This window comes from Mastacembelus armatus, chromosome 21 (assembly GCF_900324485.2).
Source record: "Mastacembelus armatus chromosome 21, fMasArm1.2, whole genome shotgun sequence".
NCBI lineage: Eukaryota > Metazoa > Chordata > Actinopteri > Synbranchiformes > Mastacembelidae > Mastacembelus > Mastacembelus armatus.
The window spans coordinates 10,126,038-10,153,328 of NC_046653.1; the positions used below are offsets into that span (position 1 = coordinate 10,126,038).

A 27,291-nucleotide genomic window follows, 5' to 3' on the forward strand; every position below is an offset into this window, starting at 1 on the left:
CTACTTTTAAGCCATAAAATAAAGAATTTCTTAGTTAACCAGAAATATTTAGCACTGAGACCTTCATGTTAGAAAATCATTTTTACATATAATATTACTGAATCTGGATATGGGGCTGGATGGCAGGCTTGGGGTGGAAGTGGTACCTTTCTTTATGTTAGAAGACACAAGTCAATTTTTTCTCGATTTTACTACGTCTATAAATACAATGTTATATTCAGTCTCATAGAGAGGGCTGCAGTACCACTTTCGGCCACCATGCATCGTGGCACCAGAGTTCAGAGGCGGAGCGGACACCCCCCCCCCCCTTCTCCCCACACCCAGTGACGTAAGCACGATGTAAACGCACCGCCTCGCGGCCCGATCGGTCTTTTCCCTCTCCCGTGCTGTTAGGGCGGCAGGCCTGCACTCTGTCTCTGGAAGATTTAACACCGAAACAGTAAAAATGATCATCTACAGGGATACCATCAGCGGTACGTAGTCGTCTCTTGTGTGGTCTTGTATGTCCTGTACGTAGCGTTAGGGACGCTGCGGGTATTTGGGTTGGCTTTTTATGTTATTCGGCCAGGTTAGCTCGCTAACTCGTGTTAGCCACATGCTAGCCAAGACTGAACTTTATAATGGTAAACAATGAGCCTGCCGGGCGTTAGAGTGTTAGCCACCCTGTCGACTAACCGGGGACGACTAGGCCCGGTAGCTTTTAACGTAGCCCATGCTTTAAAAACCGGTAAGTTAGCTCCGGGGTGGGGGTGGGGGGTAGCTACCGTATGCCAGCTAACGTGGCTCCGACCATAACGGGAAGCCCTCAGCGGTACGAGCTCGACGATATTTCTCTAACCGTGGTCACCACACAGCAACGTCGGCGTCAACTGGCTATTTATAGAGGAATGGCGGACTGGCAGGTTCTTGTGGAGTTGGCATTACCGTGGTCAACGTTAGATGGCTTCCAGGTGGTGACTCATGCGTGCTGTCCGGTCTGCCGGTTCAGCTCGGAGCTTGTACCGGGACCGCATTGACGCCGGGGTATTTGCTTTGAGCTCAAAGTGTCGGTGTTTTTTTTCCTCAGGTGATGAGATGTTCTCAGACGCCTTCAAAGTTAAAGAGTCTGCTTGCGGGTTCTTCTATGAAGTCGAAGGAAAGGTGAGTTAACCTGGTGGAAGAGTCAGAGCTGGAGGTATTAAGTTATTTAAACCGTCCACACATATTTATCCATTAGTGCCATTGATTTAAAAACAACCTTTGCAGTGAGAGGATTTCCTTTCTCTCTTTATGTATGGATGTTAAATTAATGGTTTTGGACTTATTACATTTGATAGATTTTAATGTGATTTTGATTGATTTTAATTTAGCATCCGTCCTCCCCTCAATGTAAATAGGCCAGTATTCATGGCTCACTTTAGGAAAAAGTAGCCAGTGATGCTTTGGGTGGCTCCACCAGTTAAACGCCGTCATAAAATAGCTGTTAATATTGTTATTCGTCTATGACGAGAGTCACGTGAGCAGCGCTCCTTTTCTCTGTGAATGTCACTGTTTTTACAACTGTAGCCGGGATGATGTCAATGGGATGAGTGTCCCGTCAATATAATCAAAGGAAATCATGAGTCATGATAATGAAAATGCTGCTATGTTAACTATTTAACTATTGCCCTGTTGTGAGTACAGATGACAGTGGCAGAGCCTGGCTTTGTAAAGCTCTGGCTCTAACACATCTCATAGTAAATAATCCTCTGTCGCTTTTCTGTCACAACAGAATAATATCTGTAATGTGTTTGTAACTGCACTGTTAAATGCAGTTTTAACTATGATTTTTAGTTATAGCATCAGATACCAAATCATTTCATCAGTAACATGGTTAAAAACCAAGATTCAACCCCCTACTGACCACAAAGTGCTAAGACCTTTATGTTGGGAAATACATTTTGAATATAGAATAATTGAACTGTTACTTGCCCTGGGTTTCAGACTTATAAAATCAAGCGGTGCATGGATTAGAAATGGTACATTTTTCCTTTTCAAGACAGTTTTTTTTCTCCGTTCTACTAAGTCCAGTAATTTCAAGAAAACTTCATATTCAGTACTGCTGGTTTCATTTCAGTGTGCTCTGCCCCAACATTGACTGCCAGTATGTCAGGAGGCATTTCAGTGGTATTTGTCAGTCACCTGTCTTGCACAACAAGTCTTAATATTAATCTAGCTATCCACATTGGAGGTATAGTGGCTCACATGCTGTTTAGGCTAGTTGCTTTTTACGAGTCTGGATGAAGGCGCACCATACTATTCAAATATGTTTTTGCGGTGGAATTGGGTTCTTGATTAAAATGCCTTTTCACTATTTCACATAGAAAAGTGTTTTGTTTGTTCTATCCTAATTGGGGGGAGAATTGCTTCTGTTGGTCAGTTTTGGAACAATAAGGTCTAAATATTTGGTTCACATTTAGGTTACAACTCAAATGTCAGCCACCACATTCATTTGAAAGTAGTGATAAGATGACTGTCCAGTGTAAGGCTATCCTTACGTGCCCATCTGCAGCCTTTCCATCTTGTTCTCCGATTCACTATGAATTAATGTTCTCATTTCATGTCTGTTTTTTCTGCACCCCATGTGTCTAGACTGTCACCAGGACAGAAGGGTTTGATGACGCGTTAATTTCAGCCAACGCCTCTGCCGAGGACGAGCCCGAGGCCACCGACTCAAACACCGTTCGTGGTGTGGACATTGTCCTCAACCACAAACTGCAGGAGACAGCCTTTGACAAAAAGCAGTACATGGCATACATTAAGGATTACATGAAGGCGTGAGTATATGCAGGAGTTGGATCAATACTTTGGCACAGATTTACTTATCAAACTGGGGTGTCCCTCTGAGGTAATGTTGAATCAAACAAAAAGGATAACAGTAAGAAAATGTTTCTTGTTTGCTTGTCCAGACTGAAGGTCAAGATGGAAGAGAATAATCCAGATAGAGTGGAGACCTTCACGACAGGCATCACAGCAGCAGTTAAGAAGATCGTGGGAAACATCAAGAACTACCAGGTAGCTATGCAGTCAAGTCACAGGCTGTATTCCCAAACTATTAATTCTTAACGTAGCTCCCAAGTTAGCTTTTCTGGGTAACCCTCATCAAAGTAAAGGTATTTAAGTTGCAACTTCAGCACTCACAAAGCATTTTAAGACTGATGTCAGTTGCTACCTCTGAGAATTTGGTGATTTATCCAGATTAGTTGAAAGACCTATTTTGGAAGAAGTTGACTACAACTGGAAATGCTCATTATATCAGGTGTTTACAGAAAAATAAGATACTACACTTTTGCAGTTGTGGATATTTTGATTGCAGTGAATGAAACACTTATTAATTTGTGGTCACAAAATACACACATAGGTCCCTGTGACATTTCATACCACATATTTTAATATGTGCACAGCATGTTGCTACAGATTTGTACCAGAACATGAAGCATTAGTCGATTCACGTTAACATATTACACTGGTTTATGATGCTTCTAAATTGGTCATATTCATACATAAAATAATTTGAGTCATAAGTTCTCCAATATTTACAACACCTTCTACACACATTGATCAATATTTGTTTGACATATTAAATGTGAAATCTAACATTTCATTAAAGGATAAGGCCTGACACTTTTTTGACAAATGTCAGAGACAAAAATATAACAAAAAAACAACTCTCAATTTTGCCCGTTGTCTCCTAATCTGCTGTCTTTATGTCCTTGAAGTTTTTCACAGGAGAGACCATGAACCCAGAGGGCATGGTGGGACTGCTGGACTACCGTGAGGATGGCATCACACCATTCATGCTTTTCTTCAAAGACGGTCTGCAGGTTGAGAAATTTGTAAGTATTCAGCTGAGTCATGAATCACGTTTCACAGCAATGTGATTGTTCATAACTAAATAACTACATTCTTTGATATTGACTTGGAGCCAAACGCTAATTAAAATATTTGTGAGTGACAAATAGTAGCCAGAGTGTAGTGATGTTTTTCTCTTTCTTGCAGTAACTGCCTGGAACTACATCTGCTTTTCAACTGGCTGCTGCTTCCCCAAAGGCCCCAAGAGCTGACTGAAGAGCACTATTCTGCATCATGCCTGAACAGAAACATTCTTGTACAATTTCCTGTATATTCACATTATGGCCCACAGAACCGCTCCAAAGCTGGGTGAATCAAACATGATTGGTCACTGAAAACAGTTTTTAACTTTTTCTTTCTGGCTTTTTGCAGTGATTGATTTTTGTCCCTGGATTTAACCCAGTTTTGTGAAAAATTAAAGGGCAGGACAGTAAATGGAGCTCTGGCTGGAAGAAGATGGTTTTTCTTCTGTCTGCATACAGTTTTAGCAATGATCCATACAGATTGACCTCCTCAGGCCTCTTTGTGTTTATGGTTACATTAAGTAAGATTTCATCTACAATAAAAGACTTGATTTGAAATTAAAATCTAGTGCCATCACTTTGGCTTTTGTTGTATTTTTGTGGTATGCTGCATACAAATTCACTTTTTTATTCTCAGGCAGCTCTTAGGTTGTGGTTGGAATAAGTGGAGTCTGTAGTATGTGAAAGCAATGCATGCAAATTGCTTATCGTTTCCACTGACGTAAATATGCGTTTGTGTGGTGTCGACACATGCATGCTCCACATTTTGGTTCAGAACCAGTCCAATGTGGCGTCGAGCCTGAAGCACTCTAAAGTTTGCTTGTCTTATTAGAAAAGAGAACACTGGCTGCTGGCAACACGTGCAGTTTTCATGACAAAAGGGGGAAAATACCTTTCAACATTTAGCCACAAAGCATTTGATATGATTTGTGGAAGCTGAAAATAATTGCTAAATATTCAGATAGCTGTACCAACAGGATGGAGACATTACACCACATCAGCCATGAGGTTCTGAGCCTGAGCTCATTTTTTGCTCTTCAGTTATTTGTCTTGTTCTTTTCTTCTTGTTAGCACCACTGCCCATTGCTTTACCACAAACCTCATAATGGAGATGCTGGGGATTGAATTGAAAATCTTGTACATGCAAAGCACACACTCTACGACTGAGCTGCTGTTATTACTGTCACGCTTCTAGGTGTCTCAAAATTTGATATTTTGAATTTTTTTTTTCTTTTTTTTTTTTTGGTTTATTGATTATCCTTGTTTTGATTGCTCCGTAAACCACAAACTTTTGAAAAGTTTGATTATTCACCCGACTTCAGTGGCAAGAGGACCACAACTTTGTAATAGTCAGTTCAGGTATATTGGTTTGTCAGGCCAATTTAAGCCAACACTTCCGAGGAACTTAAGAAACACTTAAGTTCTTGCAGTGTTTAGTGGGTACTCGGGTATTGCATATACTCAATGAGATGGGGATTGAAGCCAGGACCTTGTACATGCAAAGGACATGCTCTACCACTGAGCTACAGCCCCTTCAGTTTCAAGGCTTCTAAGTGTCTCAAAATTCGATATACATATATTTTTTTCTTCTTTTTTGTTTTGTTTGTTTATTTTTTATCTTTGTTTCAATTACTCAGTAAATCAGAAACATTTCAGGAACTCTCAGCTTATTCAGACGATTTTAGTGGCAATAGGACCACGACTTCGTAATAGGCAGTTCAGGTATACTCATTTGTGATATCAGAAAAAAATTGCCACAACTTCTATAGCCATGAGGTTCTGAGCCTGAATTCATTTCATTTTTCTGTTTTGTACTTTTCCTTATGTTAGCCCATTGCATCACCACAAAGCTAACAATGGAGATGCTGGGGATTGAACCCAGGACCTTGTATATGCAAAACACATGCTCTACCACTGAGCTACATCCCCTTCATTTGGTTGTTTTGTATGCCTTAAAATTCAATCATTTATCTGTGCCTTCCCTTCAGGTACCTCTGCAGACCAGTTCATTTCTCCTCAGTTTATTTATGTATGCGTTCTCAATTTGAAGAACTCTAACTATACAGAGATTTGTTTATTTTGGTGAGTGAACATCTCTCATTTCTGCCACACCAATTTAAGCCAGCATTTCGGAGCTAAATAGGATGCTCTGAAACTTTGACAGTGTTAACTCCAGCCTCGGCAAATGAGTTGGAGATGATGGGGATTGACCCCATGACCATCTATTTTATCATAAATCTGACAGTGGAGATGCTGGGGATTGAACCTACAATGATGTTTTTCATCATAAATCTGATAGTGGAGATGCTGGGGATTGAACCCACGGTAAATTTCTTCATCATAAAGCTGACAGGCATAATTTCCGAGGTATTTAAGATACTCTTAAGTTCTGGCGGTGTTAAACAGGGCCTTGGGTATTGCATATAATAAATGAGATGAAGATGCTGATGATTGAATCCAGGACCTTGTACATACAAAGCATATACTTTACCCTTCAGCTACATCCCTCTTGCTTTCAGGGCTTCTAGGTGTCTCAAAATTCAATTTTTTTTCATTGTTTTTGTTTTGTTGGTTTATTGTTCACTCTTAAGTTCTGGCAGTGTTAAAGGGGGCTTCAGTTATGCCTATAATAAATCAGATGGAGCTAGAACCCAGGACCTTGCACATGCAAAGTACATGCTCTACCACTGAGCTACATCCCCTTCAGTTTCAAGGCTTCTAAGTGTCTCAAAATTCGATATACATGGTTTATGATGGTTTACATGGTTTATTGTTTATCTTTGTTTCAATTACTCAGTAAATCAGAAACATTTCAGGAACTCTCAGCTTAATCAGATGATTTTAGTGGCAATAGGACCACGACTTCGTAATAGGCAGTTCAGGTATACTCATTTATGGTATCAGAAAAAATTTGCCACAACATCTACAGCCATGAGGTTCTGAGCCTGAATTCATTTTATTTTTTTGCTTTGTACTTTTCTTTATGTTAGCCCATTGCATCACCACAAAGCTAACAATGGAGATGCTGGGGATTGAACCCAGGACCTTGTATATGCGAAACACATGCTCTACCACTGAGCTACATCCCCTTCGTTTGGTTGTTTTGTATGCCTTAAAATTCAATCATTTATCTGTCTCGCCACAATTTAAATTTTAGGTGTAATAAGTTTTTGTCTGTATTTATCTTTGCTTTAATGGTTCAATGAAAATGAAGACCTGTGGGAGCTCTTACTCTTCTCATGTGAATTTAGTTTTAACAGAATCTTAGGCTCTACCTCTTTAATTGCCTTCCCTCCACTCCACTTCTCAGTTTCTTATTTATGTATCCATTCACAATTTGACCAATTCACGAAGGGATTCGGGTTTTTTTTTTATTTCAGTAGTGAACATCTCTCATTTCTGTTGCACAAATTTAAGCTAACACTTCAGAGGTATTTTAGTTTTGGCAGGGCATTTCATGTAACAAAGGAAATGGAGATGCTGGGGATTGAACCCAGGACCTTGTACATGCAAAGCACACGCTCTACCACTGAGCTACATCCCCTTCAAGTTCAAGCCTTCTAAGTGTCTCAAAATTCGATATACATATATTTTTTTCTTCTTTTTTGTTTTGTTGGTTTATTGTTTATCTTTGTTTCAATTACTCAGTAAATCAGAAACATTTCAGGAACTCTCAGCTTAATCAGACGATTTTAGTGGCAATAGGACCACGACTTCGTAATAGGCAGTTCAGGTATACTCATTTGTGGTATCAGAAAAAATTTGCCACAACATCTACAGCCATGAGGTTCTGAGCCTGAATTCATTTCATTTTTTTGCTTTGTACTTTTCTTTATGTTAGCCCATTGCATCACCATAAAGCTAACAATGGACATGCTGGGGATTGAACCCAGGACCTTGCACATGCAAAGCACATGCTCTACCACTGAGCTACATCCCCTTCAGTTTCAAGGCTTCTAAGTGTCTCAAAATTCGATATACATGGTTTATGATGGTTTACATGGTTTATTGTTTATCTTTGTTTCAATTACTCAGTAAATCAGAAACATTTCAGGAACTCTCAGCTTAATCAGATGATTTTAGTGGCAATAGGACCACGACTTCGTAATAGGCAGTTCAGGTATACTCATTTATGGTATCAGAAAAAATTTGCCACAACTTCTATAGCCATGAGGTTCTGAGCCTGAATTCATTTTATTTTTTTGCTTTGTACTTTTCTTTATGTTAGCCCATTGCATCACAACAAAGCTAACAATGGAGATGCTGGGGATTGAACCCAGGACCTTGTATATGCGAAACACATGCTCTACCACTGAGCTACATCCCCTTCGTTTGGTTGTTTTGTATGCCTTAAAATTCAATCATTTATCTGTCTCGCCACAATTTAAATTTTAGGTGTAATAAGTTTTTGTCTGTATTTATCTTTGCTTTAATAGTTCAATGAAAATGAAGACCTGTGGGAGCTCTTACTCTTCTCATGTGAATTTAGTTTTAACAGAATCTTAGGCTCTACCTCTTTGATTGCCTTCCCTCCACTCCACTTCTCAGTTTCTTATTTATGTATCCATTCACAATTTGACCAATTCACGAAGGGATTCGGGTTTTTTTTTTATTTCAGCAGTGAACATCTCTCATTTCTGTTGCACAAATTTAAGCTAACACTTCAGAGGTATTTTAGTTTTGGCAGGGCATTTCATGTAACAAAGGAAATGGAGATGCTGGGGATTGAACCCAGGACCTTGTACATGCAAAGCACACGCTCTACCACTGAGCTACATCCCCTTCAGGTTCAAGCCTTCTAAGTGTCTCAAAATTCGATATACATATATTTTTTTCTTCTTTTTTGTTTTGTTGGTTTATTGTTTATCTTTGTTTCAATTACTCAGTAAATCAGAAACATTTCAGGAACTCTCAGCTTAATCAGACGATTTTAGTGGCAATAGGACCACGACTTCGTAATAGGCAGTTCAGGTATACTCATTTGTGGTATCAGAAAAAATTTGCCACAACATCTACAGCCATGAGGTTCTGAGCCTGAATTCATTTCATTTTTTTGCTTTGTACTTTTCTTTATGTTAGCCCATTGCATCACCATAAAGCTAACAATGGACATGCTGGGGATTGAACCCAGGACCTTGCACATGCAAAGCACATGCTCTACCACTGAGCTACATCCCCTTCAGTTTCAAGGCTTCTAAGTGTCTCAAAATTCGATATACATGGTTTATGATGGTTTACATGGTTTATTGTTTATCTTTGTTTCAATTACTCAGTAAATCAGAAACATTTCAGGAACTCTCAGCTTAATCAGATGATTTTAGTGGCAATAGGACCACGACTTCGTAATAGGCAGTTCAGGTATACTCATTTATGGTATCAGAAAAAATTTGCCACAACTTCTATAGCCATGAGGTTCTGAGCCTGAATTCATTTTATTTTTTTGCTTTGTACTTTTCTTTATGTTAGCCCATTGCATCACAACAAAGCTAACAATGGAGATGCTGGGGATTGAACCCAGGACCTTGTATATGCGAAACACATGCTCTACCACTGAGCTACATCCCCTTCGGTTGGTTGTTTTGTATGCCTTAAAATTCAATCATTTATCTGTCTCGCCACAATTTAAATTTTAGGTGTAATAAGTTTTTGTCTGTATTTATCTTTGCTTTAATAGTTCAATGAAAATGAAGACCTGTGGGAGCTCTTACTCTTCTCATGTGAATTTAGTTTTAACAGAATCTTAGGCTCTACCTCTTTGATTGCCTTCCCTCCACTCCACTTCTCAGTTTCTTATTTATGTATCCATTCACAATTTGACCAATTCACGAAGGGATTCGGGTTTTTTTTTTATTTCAGTAGTGAACATCTCTCATTTCTGTTGCACAAATTTAAGCTAACACTTCAGAGGTATTTTAGTTTTGGCAGGGCATTTCATGTAACAAAGGAAATGGAGATGCTGGGGATTGAACCCAGGACCTTGTACATGCAAAGCACACGCTCTACCACTGAGATACATCCCCTTCAGGTTCAAGCCTTCTAAGTGTCTCAAAATTCGATATACATATATTTTTTTCTTCTTTTTTGTTTTGTTGGTTTATTGTTTATCTTTGTTTCAATTACTCAGTAAATCAGAAACATTTCAGGAACTCTCAGCTTAATCAGACGATTTTAGTGGCAATAGGACCACGACTTCGTAATAGGCAGTTCAGGTATACTCATTTGTGGTATCAGAAAAAATTTGCCACAACATCTACAGCCATGAGGTTCTGAGCCTGAATTCATTTCATTTTTTTGCTTTGTACTTTTCTTTATGTTAGCCCATTGCATCACCATAAAGCTAACAATGGACATGCTGGGGATTGAACCCAGGACCTTGCACATGCAAAGCACATGCTCTACCACTGAGCTACATCCCCTTCAGTTCCAAGGCTTCTAAGTGTCTCAAAATTCGATATACATGGTTTATGATGGTTTACATGGTTTATTGTTTATCTTTGTTTCAATTACTCAGTAAATCAGAAACATTTCAGGAACTCTCAGCTTAATCAGATGATTTTAGTGGCAATAGGACCACGACTTCGTAATAGGCAGATCAGGTATACTCATTTATGGTATCAGAAAAAATTTGCCAAAACTTCTATAGCCATGAGGTTCTGAGCCTGAATTCATTTTATTTTTTTGCTTTGTACTTTTCTTTATGTTAGCCCATTGCATCACAACAAAGCTAACAATGGAGATGCTGGGGATTGAACCCAGGACCTTGTATATGCGAAACACATGCTCTACCACTGAGCTACATCCCCTTCGGTTGGTTGTTTTGTATGCCTTAAAATTCAATCATTTATCTGTCTCGCCACAATTTAAATTTTAGGTGTAATAAGTTTTTGTCTGTATTTATCTTGGCTTTAATAGTTCAATGAAAATGAAGACCTGTGGGAGCTCTTACTCTTCTCATGTGAATTTAGTTTTAACAGAATCTTAGGCTCTACCTCTTTGATTGCCTTCCCTCCACTCCACTTCTCAGTTTCTTATTTATGTATCCATTCACAATTTGACCAATTCACGAAGGGATTCGGGTTTTTTTTTTATTTCAGCAGTGAACATCTCTCATTTCTGTTGCACAAATTTAAGCTAACACTTCAGAGGTATTTTAGTTTTGGCAGGGCATTTCATGTAACAAAGGAAATGGAGATGCTGGGGATTGAACCCAGGACCTTGTACATGCAAAGCACACGCTCTACCACTGAGCTACATCCCCTTCAGGTTCAAGCCTTCTAAGTGTCTCAAAATTCGATATACATATATTTTTTTCTTCTTTTTTGTTTTGTTGGTTTATTGTTTATCTTTGTTTCAATTACTCAGTAAATCAGAAACATTTCAGGAACTCTCAGCTTAATCAGACGATTTTAGTGGCAATAGGACCACGACTTCGTAATAGGCAGTTCAGGTATACTCATTTGTGGTATCAGAAAAAATTTGCCACAACATCTACAGCCATGAGGTTCTGAGCCTGAATTCATTTCATTTTTTTGCTTTGTACTTTTCTTTATGTTAGCCCATTGCATCACCATAAAGCTAACAATGGAGATGCTGGGGATTGAACCCAGGACCTTGCACATGCAAAGCACATGCTCTACCACTGAGCTACATCCCCTTCAGTTTCAAGGCTTCTAAGTGTCTCAAAATTCGATATACATGGTTTATGATGGTTTACATGGTTTATTGTTTATCTTTGTTTCAATTACTCAGTAAATCAGAAACATTTCAGGAACTCTCAGCTTAATCAGATGATTTTAGTGGCAATAGGACCACGACTTCGTAATAGGCAGTTCAGGTATACTCATTTATGGTATCAGAAAAAATCTGCCACAACATCTACAGCCATGAGGTTCTGAGCCTGAATTCATTTCATTTTTTTGCTTTGTACTTTTCTTTATGTTAGCCCATTGCATCACCACAAAGCTAACAATGGAGACGCTGGGGATTGAACCCAGGACCTTGTATATGCGAAACACATGCTCTACCATTGAGCTACATCCCCTTCGTTTGGTTGTTTTGTATGCCTTAAAATTCAATCATTTATCTGTCTCGCCACAATTTAAATTTTAGGTGTAATAAGTTTTTGTCTGTATTTATCTTGGCTTTAATAGTTCAATGAAAATGAAGACCTGTGGGAGCTCTTACTCTTCTCATGTGAATTTAGATTTAACAGAATCTTAGGCTCTACCTCTTTAATTGCCTTCCCTCCACTCCACTTCTCAGTTTCTTATTTATGTATCCATTCACAATTTGACCAATTCACGAAGGGATTTGGGTTTTTTTTTATTTCAGTGAGTGAACATCTCTCATTTCTGTTGCACAAATTTAAGCTAACAAGCTAAGGTATTTTAGTTCTGGCAGGGCATATCATGTAACCAATTAAATGGAGACGCTGGGGATTGAACCCAGGACCTTATACATGCAAAGCACACGCTCTACCACTGAGCTACATCCCCTTAGTTTCAGTAGCTCATAGCCTCAAATTTCAATCATTTATCTCTCTCCACAATTTGACCAAATTTTAGTGTCTGCTATTTACATTGACTGACTCAGCTACACATGAACACATTTTAGCTGCTGTATGAGTTATATTAGGGAACAAGAAAGACACAAGAGGGAGCCATTTGCCTTCATTATAGTGGCAGCACAGTGACGTGTCTTTTTCTCCAGTATCCAGAAAGATAGTTGAACTGCAGTGGCCTTAAACCAATCCTTAATCCCGCTAAAGATGCCTTACATTTATCATGTGGCAAAAATGCCAATTAAAATGAATCTTCATTCCTCTTTGTTTACTTCAAAAATCAAAATGAACTTGATTTACACCCCCCTATGCATCTGTAAGGTCTCTTTTATTTAGTTATTTATATATTTACTTATCCCCAAGCTTTCGGTGTGTTAACTAAACCACCTGATGTCACACCTGCCTGAGTGCGATCATAGAGTAGCACCTGTGCTGTAACAAGAGCAGGTATCCATTATTCATTTATGCTGTTGTTATTGTCATAATGTCATCACCTGCATGTGTGTGACTAAGACAATGTGCATGTCCTCCTCAACATTTGATGACATCCATGGCTCTAAAAGAATAGCATCATATGAATTGTGCTGTCTTCTACATTTCAGTTGTTAGAGAGAGGACTCCATGGCTCTTTGCTGGTGCTTTGATTTGATTAAAAAGGCCATGCAATGGTCATTTCTGTGTCAGACAGGAAATGAACTATAGCTAATGAATGGTGTGATAACAAACATTATCTGTTATATGTTTCCACTCTCTCATCTCTCTGTATAACCAGATGTCAGAACCAGAGGTTTTTTAACCTGATGGTTTCTGTGTTGGAAAGCCAGAAGCAAAAGTGAACTGGGAAGTTGTTTTTAGCAGAGCACACAGAGCACACAGTATGACCTTTAGCAGCAAGGCACACTGCAGATTTAGCCATTTCATCTGCATCTAAGCATATAAATAACACTGGTGGCATCTTTATGGTCAGGGTGAGAGGAAGATTTATGGGCTCTGTAGAGAGATTGGAAACGTAGTCTTACGGTTCGGTTCATTTCAATATTTAACTAAGATATCTTGAAGTTATAGGCTCGATTGTTCTTGGTACTTGTTTGGTTCAGACTGAAATATCTCAACAAATATTCTCAAGGTTCTGGACTTTGATGATCCCCTGAGGCTGCTGCACTGATGCTATTCAGCACAACAGGGAGCTAATAGTGAAGGAAAGCAACTAACTCAGGTATTTTAATAAGTATCATCCCGAGTATGCTTTATATCAATTCCAAAATTGTCTTTCTACATGTTATCTTGTCAACTAGCAAGCTAACTACCAGTTGTACATCATAGCACATGTGAACAAGTGTGAAATGTGCAAAATATTTGAAAGAACCTGCAAAATCTTTTTACACAAATACAACAGATTTGGAGTTAAATAGTAGGCTAGCTGTTTTCTCCTACACACCCAACTCATCTGCAGAGAAAGAGCTGAGGGACCGTCAGCGCTGCAGGTCATCAGGTTCAGATGGGCAGAACTTCTAACACACACATACACACACACTCATTTTGGTCGTATGCCCATATCTCAGCTGTATTTGTCGGCACAGAGGATGAGAGAAAGTGAGGCGGAAGAGAGACCGACAGGGAGAGCACTGGAGAGAATACAAAGCAGTGGAGGAGAAAGAAAGAAGGAGATATCCAGTCCCATCACGTTAACCGTACTTGTCAGGCTGAAAATCTTACCATTACCAAAATGCTGCAAGCACTAATTGAAAGATTAAAGCCAGGTGCACCTGTAAGGAAGGAAAGGGTGAGAAGTCTAATGTACTGTAGATGCTCTTACACTTTTAGTTGCTGGGAATGGAAGTGAACATACTAGAAAATGTAAGTGAATACAGAAATCATGAAAAGGAGCCATGAGGAAGTAAACATCTCAAACCATGTTGCTTTCTATGAAGGAAACAAGGGTTTAGGTAAAAGTAAATCAGGAAGGAAAAAGTGAGAAGAAGACTGTAGTTGAAGAACTGGGCTGTTGTTGGTGCTGGGAAGTCACCTTATCCATGATTAGAGATTATTTCTGCCCTTTCTTGTCTCTCTGTGTATCCGTTCTTCCCTCCTCCTGTCCTACAGATCCAGTAACGAGGAATGAATAGAATTGAGGGTTGAAGGAGGACACAGGGGATTATGGGTCATTGACCCAGTTACCTACCTTGACTGAATGCTGGCACAGCCCAGCAATCCAGCCTTCAGCACAATAACACTGCCATCACCATCCATTCACCTGTAAACATCTTCCAAATTTCTTAAATTAGTGGAGACTAATGTCATGCAAGAGACATACATTGTGAGACAAAAACGAGCTTTTTTTCCCCACTGAACTGCTCTGTAGTCCCAGTATATTTACGACTAAAACTGCCAGTGGGGTTAGTTATAACCAGACATGTGCATCTGAGCAGAAAATGTCACAGAAAAACATTAACAATTGCTGTAACTTCCCAAAACAGACAATCTGACATTCATTCTGACATCGAAAACATGACACCACTGACATTGTCTTGTTCACAGAGCTCCTTCATCACTGTTCATGCCATCGCCCTGTTGGCACACCATGAGTTTGAAGGGATGCTGTGTGTGGGTATCTCTATTTGTACATTTCATTGTCAGGAGACTCCATAGACATGCAAAAGATGCAGAGTTCTTGAAGAGAGAGAGAGCAGTGCACAGTGTACTATATGTAGGGAGGTTATGGCAGCACACGTTTGTCCTTCCCTCCAGTGTGGCCTTTCAAAACAGACATAAACACTTTTGACCTCAAACATATAACCTAGTCATAGCCACCTAGTTTACAAAGTTTAACAAAGTGCTGCATTATAAATCAAATGGTAATATATCAACCTAAACATGTTTGATCATTTGCACAATTTCAATTTTTGCATAGAAATTCAGCAAAAAGGACAATAATTGTAAGAAATGAGCCCATTTAGTATTGAAAAAAGCTTTTACGCTTGGCTAATGTATTCAGTAAAAGTTGGCTTATCATAAAAAAGAATATGCATTAGGAGTGCAAGTACTCATGTCCTCCTGTTCCTCCTGGCTTCATGCCTCTCACACGTTAGGCTTTCTTATGGGTGTTGAAAGACAGGGTCATATTTTTCAAGCCTGTCATGCCACATGTTTATTAGTTGCTGTAGTTAATTTTCTGGTCAACACAGGCCAAAAATGCAGTGTAAGAGACACAAAATCCTCATTCTGTACAAATATGCATTTGCATTTAATATAACAAACTTCTCAAAGGCAACCAGAGTAGCATTATCTATGACAAATAAATCAATTGTATCAGTCATATCAGCACCACATGGCCAACATCTTTCATATATATACGAATACATTTGTTTCGGTCACATAGATGAAAATATGTCTGCTAAGCACACTGCCTGGCTGGGCTTCCAGGGATTGTTTGACCTGCAAGCTAAGTGAGCCTTGACCAGCATTTTTCATTTATATCAATTCAAATTTCACCAGTCTCTGCCCAATCCGTGTGCAAACTTCATCATTAATGATTGTGTTTATTGTATTTCTACACACACATCCTGTAGATCACACGTGTTGCTATATTTTAAAGTGGTCTGAAGGAACGTGGATTGGTTCAGAAGAGACCAGACCCAGTCTGGCCCCATGCTGTGTTGCATGTGATTTTATAATAGATGCCACTTTAATTCAGTTACTTGCAACCACATATGCACTGTCAAACATTAGAATCCCATGAATATATAGAACATGTGACCTCAAAACATATATATACAAATGTCAAAATACAGATTGTGAGCATTGTCATACTCAAAGTACAAACACTAGGGAAAAATTCATTTGATTTTATTGACAATCAGATCTTGTCTTGTAACCGCTTGTCGATATGAAAACAAACCACCAGAAATCTATGCAGTGAAATTCCTTTACCAAGGCTCTCTCTCAGTTTTACACTCAAATATAATAATTATTCAACAGACAATATATGAGTTAGCTTTGTGTGTTGAAATGAATAAAATAACCGTTAACAGTGAACTAGACCAGGAGTAACTTCACTGAACGTTTAATGATTAAAGTCTGAGATTAGTTTACTTTAAAATTCACATAAATACATAGCTGCAGTACAAAAAGTGTAGCTGTTACACAAGTATTACTGTAAGAGAGACTACAGTTTGAAGGGTAATCCTGATATTTGTTGGCATAAACCTGTTGGCTTTTTTAAATCTTTTATACCAATACAGTTTTAAATATATTTCTGCTGATTATTTATTTAGCTGATTATTCTTTGTCAGGTGTTGGTAACTAAAAGAAAGGAGTGAGAACAAAGAAGGGTTTTGGTCAGCTGGTCTGTGTGTGTTAATTAGCTGTTCTCATGCCATGTGTTCTCATGTATCACTCCCAGAGGACACATATATACAAGCACATGCAAACAGACACACTATGTGCTACTGGGTAAAGATCCATGTTTGTGAGCAGTGTCATTAACGTGACAGTCTGTGGCCACAATAGCTCTTTGTTTGCCGAGTGAAACCAAAGCACCTAAACATCACACGGAAGATAAGCTCAGCGTGAGATGATCCGCACAGGGCATTGCCTGGCTCAAACAAATCTGCTGAATCATACACCTGCTGTACATTTTTAAAAGCATATTACGCGATTTTTTAAAAAGGTAGTACTGTGGACATCAAACCGTAGACTTCACATTATTCGCTAAATTGAGGATTTTAGCTTTGCATTAAAAGAAATGTTAAAAATAAAGGCCTGTTTACATAGAGCACATTGAAACGAAACAGAGTGAGAACACATTTCAGTGTTAATTGCAGGTGATAGCAGAAGAACCCTCACAATGCTCCTGTAAAGCAAAAAAAAAAAAAAAACCTTTCTGAACTGCAATTACCTTCTGTCTCTCTACCTTCAAGTCTCTGCAGGTGGTTCATTACAACAGCAATAAACTGAAGTTGTACAGTTTACTGTAACAACACAGCATGTTGTTAAAGTAAATTGTGCACATGCATGCAAATTACACATGACCCTGACCTTTCTGTGCCATCTGAATACATCATTAGACATGTGGCATTGTTCCTGTCATCACCACCTGCCTGAACCTTTTCACATGCCTCACATCGCTAGTGCTGCCGCTGTAGTGCGAGCAGTGCACCCGTGGTGATACACACATGGCATTCATTTTCTTGTCTTGCTCTTTATTCTGTAACACACACACACACACAAAAAGTTAAAGTTGATCAAGTGCTGACGCTTCATGGAAAATGTGGAGACTTTTAAACAGCCACCAGCAGAAACAAATGGGGATGATGCCAGTGACAAATACCAAGAGACCAGAGGCAGAGAGAACACAAACATAAGCCGTGGCTTTTTCTCTACTTATCACCTTTTTCCCATTTACATACAGTGGCTGCAGCAACAACAAGGTGCTGTCTACCCTGGTGTTCACACCCCGAAGATACCTGACTGACGAGTCACCCTTTTCTGAGAAAAGGTGAGACTCACATTGTAATTCATCTGCTGGAGCTTGACATGGCATTTTAATAAATAAACTGAGCTTACTAGCCAGTGCTGATAACATAGACCAGGAGGAAAATATGTAAGATAAATTCAGTGTTTCCCAGAACTGCACAATTGAACTCATTAAACTATAAAACCTGGGCACAATAGAGATACTTGGTTCTGTTCACAAACTGTTGCTGCTGAAAACAAGTCAAACAAATAGAAAAACAAGAAAGCAAGTTGAGTGGCTGTTGATTGGTGGTGACAAGAAGCCCTGATTTTGTTGTGTGCACTGGACTGGATGATATTCTTTCTTTGCACACCTATTGTGACTTAGATCAGAGAAGATCTTTGCTCTACATTTTTCTCATCTGTTTACAACATGAGGTTCAGGGAATTTATTCTGTCTCCAAGAAAAATGTCAGCCAAGCAATTCCAGGGAGACATATTGCGTCAGGCCAGTGCTCATTAATTACACATGACTCTGACTGTCAAGCCGAGGCCTGATAAGAAAGAGGAGACAGCGTTTACATTCCTGTGCAATGACAACCCTTCAAACAACACGATCCCCACACCACCAAAGTTGCATCTCCCGTGTACGTCCTCTTTCACATCCAGATGGGAAATGTTTGAACATACACACACAAATAGCAAAGCAGAAAATTGCCTCTGGGTGCGGCTGTTTTAATTGTAGCTGCTGAGCAAGGAGTTCGTAGAACTGGATTTCTAGTCAAAACATCACTATCCATGAGGAAACTCTATTACCATCCATCCATCCATTCTCCTCCACTTATCCTGGGCCTGGGCAGCCATCTAAGCAAAGACGCAAGACCTCCCTCTCCCCAGACACCTCCACTAGCTCCTTTTTCAAGGAGTTTGGTTCCAGAGCCCAGGCCATGCCTGAAGGTGAGCCCAACTAGTAACTACCTCTGGTTGAGAGGTGGGAGGTTGTCCCACACAAGCTCAGTCTCCTTTTTTACCAGGGAAGTGATGTTTCATGTCCCAAGAGCTGTCGCCAAAGCCCCAGGTGGTGGGTCCATGGAAGGTTCTCTTTGGGCTGTGCCCGACTTGCCTTCAAGTCCCTGGCCCAGGTCTGGCTCCAGGGAGGGGCCCTGGTAACCCTTTCCTGGGCAGGGTTGCGTGCCTTGCTGTATTTCCGAGCCGCACTTTGCCTGGCCTGCTACCTGAGACCAATTTGCCTTGGGTGACCCTACCAGGGGCATATAGCCCCAGACAACATAGCTCCCAGGATCATTTGGGCACTTAAACCCCTCCACTGCAGTAAGGTGTTTTAGAGAGGCCTAAGATCTGCTGAGCACATTATAAGTGTTAGTTTTACTAATTATAGATAAAAATATAGTGTGCAGAGGGGCAGAGATAGATCATCAAGAATTCTGTTACTGTTACTGTAGCGAACAGGATTTCTACACTTACATAAACAAACTTATATAAACAGTTAATGTTTTTTATATGATACAGGTAAACTGATCCTTAAAGCCACAGTGATGTGAAAAAGTTTTCCACGGTTCCAGTTAAGTATAATCTTGTGTCTCTGTGTTAATTATTTATCTCTTGTTATATGTGAACTAATATGTGTCATAAACACATAAACACAGTGTGGTTGTGTAAAGTTATTATTTTGGGTCATATAAAATCCCATTTGATCTCTAAGCAAATGGAGATGTGTGTTTGGGACACACTGCAACTTTAAATGACCCCATAGTCCAGAGACATGCAGCCTGTGGTTTGATTAATTGGTGGCTCACTTTGTTTGTGTGTCTCTATGTGTCAGCCCTGACTGGTGATCTGTCCAGGGTGTCCACACCTCTCGCTCATTGTCAGCTGGGATTAGCTGCAGCATCCCTACACACGACCTTTGATATGATAAGTCGTATTGATAGTGGGTGTATGTACATTTGGGTGTTTTGTAACAATTACAGAATTAGGATGATGGCTACTGTGTGTGTTCTTGTACCTTCAACTTGTGAGGGCCAGGCAGTTAAGCTTTAGACTGCAAAAGTAAGAACATTTAATGATCTTTCTTTGTCATGTCTTTGTTACATCTTGAGTTTCAGCTTGAGGGTTACAGTTTAGAGTTAGGCCTGAGCTATTACTGTTAATGTATTGTCAGGGTTAGAGCACTCATTGGGTCAGTTAGAGTTCTTACAAGTATAGCAATACAATCGTGTGTGTGTGTGTGTGTGTGTGTGTGTGTGTGTTGTGTGTGCGTCTCCCCTTGGCTTGCCATGTGCTGACCCAGTTTCTCTGCTGTGGGTTGGCATCACCTGCAAGCAGCAGTTGGGTGAACAAAGAGTCATTCACACAACTGCAGACGCACAAACCAAAAAGCAGCAGCATGTTTGCGTTTGAATCTGTACATCTGTAAGTAGGAGGTGCCATAGAAACCCGTTGTGAGCATTTTTCTGTTTACATGCAATTCTGTTTTAACTTTGACAGTCTGAAAAGGGGACAGTGCTTGTTAGACAGCTGTGGACTATGCTGCAGTCGAAAGGAAACGTTTCTCCAGCATGTTTATCCAAACCAGCCATTCACAAAACTCTCATAATAAAAATAAACAGGGATCCGTTCTCTTTAGTCCTTGTTGATGATTCAGTTTGTGTTTTGTTGACGTATGCAGCTCATGTATGTTGTATGTTATAACTCATGGTTGCAAAAACATGTGCAAGACCAAATACATGCATAAATTTGCACAAACACGTACAGTTATAAAAGAATATCTGTGCAGAATAACAAGAATAACGTAATTATTACTCCCGTGTGCATGCCAAGGTTTTACATATTCATGATGGAATTCCTAGAGGAGGAATATTCAGATGATTCAGAAATAAAAGGTCTTTTCAGTCCAAATTAAAATGCTAAATGAGACTCTCATGCTTCTCAGAGGCATCTCATCAGCAATAACATCAGCATGAACGAGAAACCAAGTTCTGGCATCATTTAAGTCACAGCTAATCTAATATGATCAATCATTTTACAATTATTTGCCTGTGTAATTAGTTTGGTATGCATATCAAACTTTACTTCTCCACTTAGCATTGCTCTTTTCAGAGGGAAACAGGATTCGGGGTTATGAGTTATATTTGTTGGGATTTACACTATGCCTGTAGTTACATGGTTATCGAAAAATGAATTACTGCAAATATCATCACTCAATCTCACTGTCTAGATAAATGGATTTTATTTAGTCTGTAAGCACGAATGTACAGGTGTGGGCAGCACAGCACAAGAATTACAATGCAAATGAAAACTCTTTTTTGGTTTGTTGGCCAGATGGACAATTCTCACTGAAAGGACTGGGCATCATCCTGTAATCCAGTGACCACTTCCTATACTTTCTCCATGGTTTTCTGACCCATCCATCCCCAGAATAGACTTTTAGAAATACTATTTGTTATAGGTCCGCCAAACTACAGGATGTTATTGCTGGCCGTAATTATCTCCTGAAGACGTATGGACTTGTTCTTTACAGGAGGACACCCTGCTCTTCAGTTCACATATTTGAATAACACACAGATTTTCAGCATAAAGCCTGTCAGTCAGAGCAATGACTGACACTGACATGCCACAGGAACTCGGTGTGCTTATAGGGGATGAACACCAAGACAGAATATGACTTTAATATCCACAGTCACAGTAACTGGACACAAGTGAGAAAGAAAACAGCAGCAGCAGCAGCACTGAGGCTGATAGCAGTGAGGGTGAATGGCAGTTTGCTGCCAGTAATCAGTAATGAAGCTGAAAATATTCTTTCAGCTTAAGGTGCTCTTATTATCTTTTTCCAGAGCTTTCAATTGTGTCTCACAGTCTTCATCAATGGTTGGAGTTTGCTGGCACTTTGGTAACCAGAGAACATTTGTTCACTTATGCAACGTGACCCTTGTTTTTGTCAGGTCTCCTTGACTACCAAGCAAAGCCCATCTGCCGATAACGACTGTGTTTGAAAGCCCCACAAAGAAAAACTTGAATGTGGGCCTTGAGATAATGGTAAATGGCTTTAAAGTGTACTTTTACACTATTTGCCCATTCACCCATCCGCTCAAACAATCATACACTGGTGGAACAGCCACCAGGAGCAACTTGGGGTTCAGTGTCTTGCCCAAGGACGCTTTGACATGTGGACTAGTGAACCCAGAGAGTGAATCACCAACTTTTTGGTTCATGGCCAACCTGCCTAAGCCACGGAGTTAAGAGCTTTAGAAAGTAATTCACTAAGGAATGATGAACATACTGACAGTGAAGCTTGAAATTTGAATTGTTTCCCTTTTTAAAAAATCTATATTCAGAAACACTGTCAAAACCGTGTTAGCTTTAGAAGAATTTAGTACACACACATTTCTGCACCTTCACCTGGTGACTAGTTGCTGTTGAAACATGGATGAATGAGAGGAAGAAATGTTACTGTAGTCTTCACGATGGCTGGATGGTTTATGTGTGATGTTACCACAAGAGCAGATGAGCATCAACAAGAGAAAACCTGCAATGTCAGACTGAAGTGATGTTTCAAAGGCCAAGTGTAAATCCAGGCCACTGGTGACACCAACTCTGGCATGAGCAAGACAGTTAAAGTGCATGTCCATCCATGTGTGGTGTTTTAATGCATGTAGGCGTGTGTTTGGGTATTGATCTGGTTTCAGATGAACCTTTTAGACCACAGTGGCTTCCAGGAATCCAAGAAACCTTTTAGGGAACTCAGAAACTTTACCTGCATGTCAACCACAGGAGTCGGGTTTCAGGTTTGAGCCACAGCATCATGCAATACTGAATGTCACAGAATGGATCCCATCTTCTTGCACTTTCAGTCTTTCTTTCCACCTCTGCGTACAGGTGAGACTGTAGTGTGTGACTCTTAAACAAAGTTGCCTTTTCATCCTTTATCAAACTTTGCACCTCTTGCAGAGTCTTCAGCAACAGATGTTTCAACGCAGAAATAAACATCATTAGCAACTGAGAAGGTTAGTTTGGAAAGAGATTTACATCAGCACAGCACCACAGAGATAAACATATAATGCTGCCATTATAGAGAATAGTTCACCTATTTCCCTCTTCTTTTATTTTTATTTTTTCAATGGACAACAATCCAAAAAACATTTAACAGGGCCACTTCTTCATATGAAACATTTTAAAGCATTATGAAATTATGAGCAGTCAAAGAATCACTGCAGATGCACTGGTCACAAAAAAATTTCAGTTGTCTATTATGCCAAAAAAAGTGTCTAATATTTGTCAAATCGCTAGAGAAACAGTTCAGTTCTTTCAGCTCCATTTTTTAAACCCACAGTTTAAGACAATAACTCATGACCCCTAAGCTCACAAATGCCTATTTAATAAGGCAAACTCAAATATTTCACAAATGTGTAGATGCTGTTGTATTTTTTGTTTAACTTCTTATTCTTATTGCCATTTTTTATCATTTGAATCTATCTAGTATTATAGTTATGGTATAGTGTAGTTATTTTACATTTTTTTATTGGTTGATATTATTTGTTGTGCGTGATGGCCGCACCATCCGGTCAGATCTCGGAAACTAAGGAGGGCCAGGCCTGGTTAGTACTTGGCATATTTCAGATATATTTTCTATTTATGAAAACTGTGGACCTTGAGTCTGGCATTTAAACTGGGTCACATAACTGCAGAGGGTGGGGGTGCACAGTGCTGTTGCACATAACTCTCCCAGTCTCAGGGGGCAGGTGAACTAGTTTAGGTAAACTGATCAAACAATACCAGGATGTATTCTGGCAAAAAAAAAAAAAAAAAAAACAGAAACAAAAAAAAAAACAAATCTCCCTGGTGGAATCACTGAAATCCCAATCATCTGAGAACCTCCACTGCTTAGAACCTCCACTGCTTAGAACCCCCACAGTGATGTCTCTCCGCTTAAACTCTTCTACTCTGGTTCCCATTTTCACCCCCTCCTCATGGCATGGTGTCCTATTTCATGCCTTCTTGTGACTCACCATTATCATCTTGAGAAACCTTATTGATTGAAGTTTGTAGTCTGTGCCCTCCTTGTTGCTGTAAAATGCAGCCGATCATTGGCTGTGTAATAAATGAGCCAGCTCATCATCGCAGCAGTGGCTGCTTTCATATCACTGAATTTTTCCTTCTTTTCTTTTTTTCCTTTTGTCATTTCTGTCCTCAGAGCCCTTCATTAGACATCAGATGTCAGCCGGTCAGTGTCACGCTGATAAATCCTTGTCTGGTTCTTTATTTACATTAATACTGAAAAAAAAAGTTATTATAGCAAAATAAATCAGAAATATTATGCTCCGTCTTCAAACCTTTTAGTATAAATTGTTGTTTAAACACTGAGACCCACCTAACAAACCACATTTTCAAACCATCTAATTATCCCTGTTGGATGTGAGTCCTGGTGGATGCTAACACAGGCTTTTTACTGCTAATGCTGTTCATCATGATCAGAAAAGATTAAAACAAGATCCTTACCATCGCACTTCTTTTGATTGACTGTGAGCTGCAAGTCCTGAGAAGAACAGGCTGGTCTGTTTATGTTGACAGAAGTACAGCAGGAGTAATGTCAAGATCGATACCACTCTGGAGCCTGAACGCCAAATACAGTATAAGGTTACAGCCAGTAGTTAGAATAAAGACCAGAAACAGCAAGACTGGCTCTAAACCAAACTCTAAAGTAGAGTAATTACCAGATTATATGTTTAGTGTGTACAAAATTTGAAGTTTTAGAAATACTATTTTTTTACAGTGCTATGTTTTAGAGTATTTTTGTCATCATGAAGTCACGGCAACCTGCAAAAGTAGTCCTGTGTCTGCCTGGTGCAGTGCAACCATAAATACGTCCAATGTTTGTACTAAATCAAATATTTTACGGACTACTCTGCTTTGCTGTCTCTTCATTGCTGGAACGCGCAAGAATTTAGCTGTGACTGGTTGAGGTTCAGTGTAAATATTGGATTGACACAAACAGGACAAATGTTTTATTGTTCCTGGCACAAAAATACCTTAAGGTACAGCTTATAAACATGGGTAAAAAACTGTTTTGACATTTGTATGGGTCAGAAAACGGGGCAATTGCAGCAACATCACACAAACTGTAGGCCAGTACCTTTGACATGACAAGTATAAAAGTTGACATTTATTTTTCACTCAAAATCACGTGAAAGTCTCACATTGAATTGAATCACACCAGATAACACGACTTTCATCCTTAGGCCAACCCCTGCTAACATTAATGGATGCACTAATGCATCATGAACACAATTTAATAATCAAAAAGATACTATATTTTAGGCCACTACTCATGACCTGTGCTTGCATGGCAGGAAAAATGTCAAAGTTATTTCCCGTTACACTGAGTAATGAAGAATTCAGAGAGTACACAGCAGCAGCAGCAGCAGCAGCAGCACTGAGGCAGCAATGAGCAGCACTGTTTGCTGCCGTGAGTAGACTGAACGTAAATGAGCTGCTGGGGTGCAGACACTAGACTTGGACATGTTTGATTCACTGTATATGAAATTACAGATGCAGCTCTGTGGCCTGGCAGCATCGAGGCCAGTGGCAGTGGGTCAGCTGAAATACTGGTGAGGAAATGTGTCTGGGGATCAAAAGAAAAGAAGGGGGCCTGTTGAGGAAGCAGTGAGTTTCAACCCAGTGACCTGCCTATATGTTTTCATACAGAGCTCACTTTGACACACCCTCACATGCAGCCATCAAACATTTCCTCCTCCATCGCTCCACCCTCGTCTCTCTTTCCCTGAATTCATCTCTCACGTTTGAGGTTTATTTTGCTAGTGTTAACTACTGTTTACCCTCTGGTGAGGTGGTTGAAGCACGTGTTTTTGTTCTACAGGGTGCACACGAGCTGTAATTAGGAGAACAGGTTTGTAGTGTTAAAAAAAAAAACATAATTTAGGTCAGATATTCTCAGTGTGTCACATTGGAAATAGATCTAAAACAGGGCTATTGTGGGCAGGGGTTTCTTATGGTGGAGATGGTTTAGAGTAACAATAGATGATAGATGATGGTGTGTGTCTGTCTTTTGCATATCCTGTGTGTAGTACTGTTATTGATTGTGTTTACGTTTTAAATGCTGTCTCAGGTCTCCCTAATATGAAAATGGGATAACATGTATATCCCCTATTGAAACCAGCTCCAGCAGCTGTGTTGAATGTGTACATGTGTCTTCATGTTTTTTTTTTTCTAATTGTCACCTAGAGGAGCTGTAAATAGCCTCCTCCACCTTGTCTGCGTTTTGTTTGTTCTATCTATAAGCAAGAACATACGGGTCACTCTGGACTCATATTTAAGTGTTACTGCTGTTATCTTCATGTGTACATTTCAAACTGTGTTTTTACAGGTGGACAACTTCACCGCACATCTGGTCCTCTGTTAGACTGTAGACTGTGTGTGGTGCATATTTGTGTTGCCTGTTTCTTTTCTGTCAGCAAAGTGTTTTTCCATAATATTCTTGCCACATTTCAGTTTTTAATACATGTATTTATTTAAGTTCATGGCCATTTGGAACAGGGAGGTGCAGAATTAAACATTTTGTCCTGCCTCTTTCTCACTTTTCCTAACCACTTTTTCCTGATCCTGATGGAAAATATCACAAGCCTGAGAGAAGTTAGAAAGAATCATTTGCCAGAAGAGCAAAAAAAAAAAAAAAAAAAGCTATAATGTTGAGAGAATTGGACTAAATTTAAGGAAACATAACCAGGACACTAGTTGGAAACTTTTCATACATGGCACATATCAAAAACTCAATAGACTAACAAACACTAAAACATATCATTACATATACATATTATTTACAAAAACATAATTTCAAAGCTCATTAATACAGAACTGCTGTATTTGTGTCACAGAGCACTTTTTTGTTGTTTTCTGAACCAAAATGTTGAAAAAAATCCATGTATTTTGTCAGAAACGTATTAGTGTGGTGGATATTTTATCTTAGCTGCTTTCACTGTCCAGGCCTCTCAGTCTATCCATTCATTCCATTCTATTCTATTCATTCATGCCTATTGTGATGTTGCTTGACACAGATTTTCTTCATCCCAGTAGTGCAACTTTAGTGTACGCTCAGTCCCACTCTCACACTTACACAGAAAGGCACAGACAGAGAGACAATGGAGACCCCTGGGATTGGAAAGAGAGACACTTGAAATCCAGGTCAGACATAGATGCTGACTTTGAAAACAAGGACATTTGATCTGCTGCCAAGACCTCTGTTTACTTGCTGACTGCTACTAGCTACCATCTCCCTCTCACATAAAGACAGATGTTGAAACTATTTGTGGTTTTGGGGGAGAGGGAGTGGGAGTATGTGTGCTGGAACTA

At 39.5% G+C, this 27,291-nt stretch overlaps 1 protein-coding gene and 15 non-coding genes across 16 annotated transcripts; 1 reads left to right on the forward strand and 15 right to left on the reverse strand.

The window, feature by feature from the left end:
* The first annotated feature begins 320 nt into the window (after positions 1-320).
* tpt1 (tumor protein, translationally-controlled 1) lies at positions 321-4,470 on the forward strand. Its single transcript, XM_026296477.1, has 6 exons — positions 321-473; positions 1,067-1,140; positions 2,611-2,795; positions 2,928-3,033; positions 3,738-3,854; positions 4,018-4,470. Exons 1-6 carry the CDS (start codon positions 446-448, stop codon positions 4,018-4,020), a joined length of 513 nt encoding a protein of 170 aa, XP_026152262.1. The 5' UTR covers positions 321-445; the 3' UTR covers positions 4,021-4,470.
* A 1,280-nt stretch (positions 4,471-5,750) lies between these two features.
* trnaa-ugc (transfer RNA alanine (anticodon UGC)) lies at positions 5,751-5,822 on the reverse strand. The gene has a single exon. It is a non-coding gene; the product is annotated as a tRNA-Ala (tRNA).
* Positions 5,823-6,910: 1,088 nt separating this feature from the next.
* trnaa-cgc (transfer RNA alanine (anticodon CGC)) lies at positions 6,911-6,982 on the reverse strand. Its single transcript has one exon. It is a non-coding gene; the product is annotated as a tRNA-Ala (tRNA).
* Positions 6,983-7,365: 383 nt separating this feature from the next.
* Positions 7,366-7,437, reverse strand: trnaa-ugc (transfer RNA alanine (anticodon UGC)). Its single transcript has one exon. It is a non-coding gene; the product is annotated as a tRNA-Ala (tRNA).
* A 324-nt stretch (positions 7,438-7,761) lies between these two features.
* On the reverse strand, positions 7,762-7,833 carry trnaa-ugc (transfer RNA alanine (anticodon UGC)). Its single transcript has one exon. It is a non-coding gene; the product is annotated as a tRNA-Ala (tRNA).
* A 315-nt stretch (positions 7,834-8,148) lies between these two features.
* On the reverse strand, positions 8,149-8,220 carry trnaa-cgc (transfer RNA alanine (anticodon CGC)). Its single transcript has one exon. It is a non-coding gene; the product is annotated as a tRNA-Ala (tRNA).
* A 383-nt stretch (positions 8,221-8,603) lies between these two features.
* Positions 8,604-8,675, reverse strand: trnaa-ugc (transfer RNA alanine (anticodon UGC)). The gene has a single exon. It is a non-coding gene; the product is annotated as a tRNA-Ala (tRNA).
* A 324-nt stretch (positions 8,676-8,999) lies between these two features.
* On the reverse strand, positions 9,000-9,071 carry trnaa-ugc (transfer RNA alanine (anticodon UGC)). The gene has a single exon. It is a non-coding gene; the product is annotated as a tRNA-Ala (tRNA).
* A 315-nt stretch (positions 9,072-9,386) lies between these two features.
* trnaa-cgc (transfer RNA alanine (anticodon CGC)) lies at positions 9,387-9,458 on the reverse strand. Its single transcript has one exon. It is a non-coding gene; the product is annotated as a tRNA-Ala (tRNA).
* Positions 9,459-9,841: 383 nt separating this feature from the next.
* Positions 9,842-9,913, reverse strand: trnaa-ugc (transfer RNA alanine (anticodon UGC)). The gene has a single exon. It is a non-coding gene; the product is annotated as a tRNA-Ala (tRNA).
* Positions 9,914-10,237: 324 nt separating this feature from the next.
* trnaa-ugc (transfer RNA alanine (anticodon UGC)) lies at positions 10,238-10,309 on the reverse strand. Its single transcript has one exon. It is a non-coding gene; the product is annotated as a tRNA-Ala (tRNA).
* Positions 10,310-10,624: 315 nt separating this feature from the next.
* Positions 10,625-10,696, reverse strand: trnaa-cgc (transfer RNA alanine (anticodon CGC)). The gene has a single exon. It is a non-coding gene; the product is annotated as a tRNA-Ala (tRNA).
* Positions 10,697-11,079: 383 nt separating this feature from the next.
* trnaa-ugc (transfer RNA alanine (anticodon UGC)) lies at positions 11,080-11,151 on the reverse strand. The gene has a single exon. It is a non-coding gene; the product is annotated as a tRNA-Ala (tRNA).
* Positions 11,152-11,475: 324 nt separating this feature from the next.
* Positions 11,476-11,547, reverse strand: trnaa-ugc (transfer RNA alanine (anticodon UGC)). The gene has a single exon. It is a non-coding gene; the product is annotated as a tRNA-Ala (tRNA).
* Positions 11,548-11,862: 315 nt separating this feature from the next.
* trnaa-cgc (transfer RNA alanine (anticodon CGC)) lies at positions 11,863-11,934 on the reverse strand. The gene has a single exon. It is a non-coding gene; the product is annotated as a tRNA-Ala (tRNA).
* A 382-nt stretch (positions 11,935-12,316) lies between these two features.
* On the reverse strand, positions 12,317-12,388 carry trnaa-ugc (transfer RNA alanine (anticodon UGC)). Its single transcript has one exon. It is a non-coding gene; the product is annotated as a tRNA-Ala (tRNA).
* Positions 12,389-27,291: the final 14,903 nt, after the last annotated feature.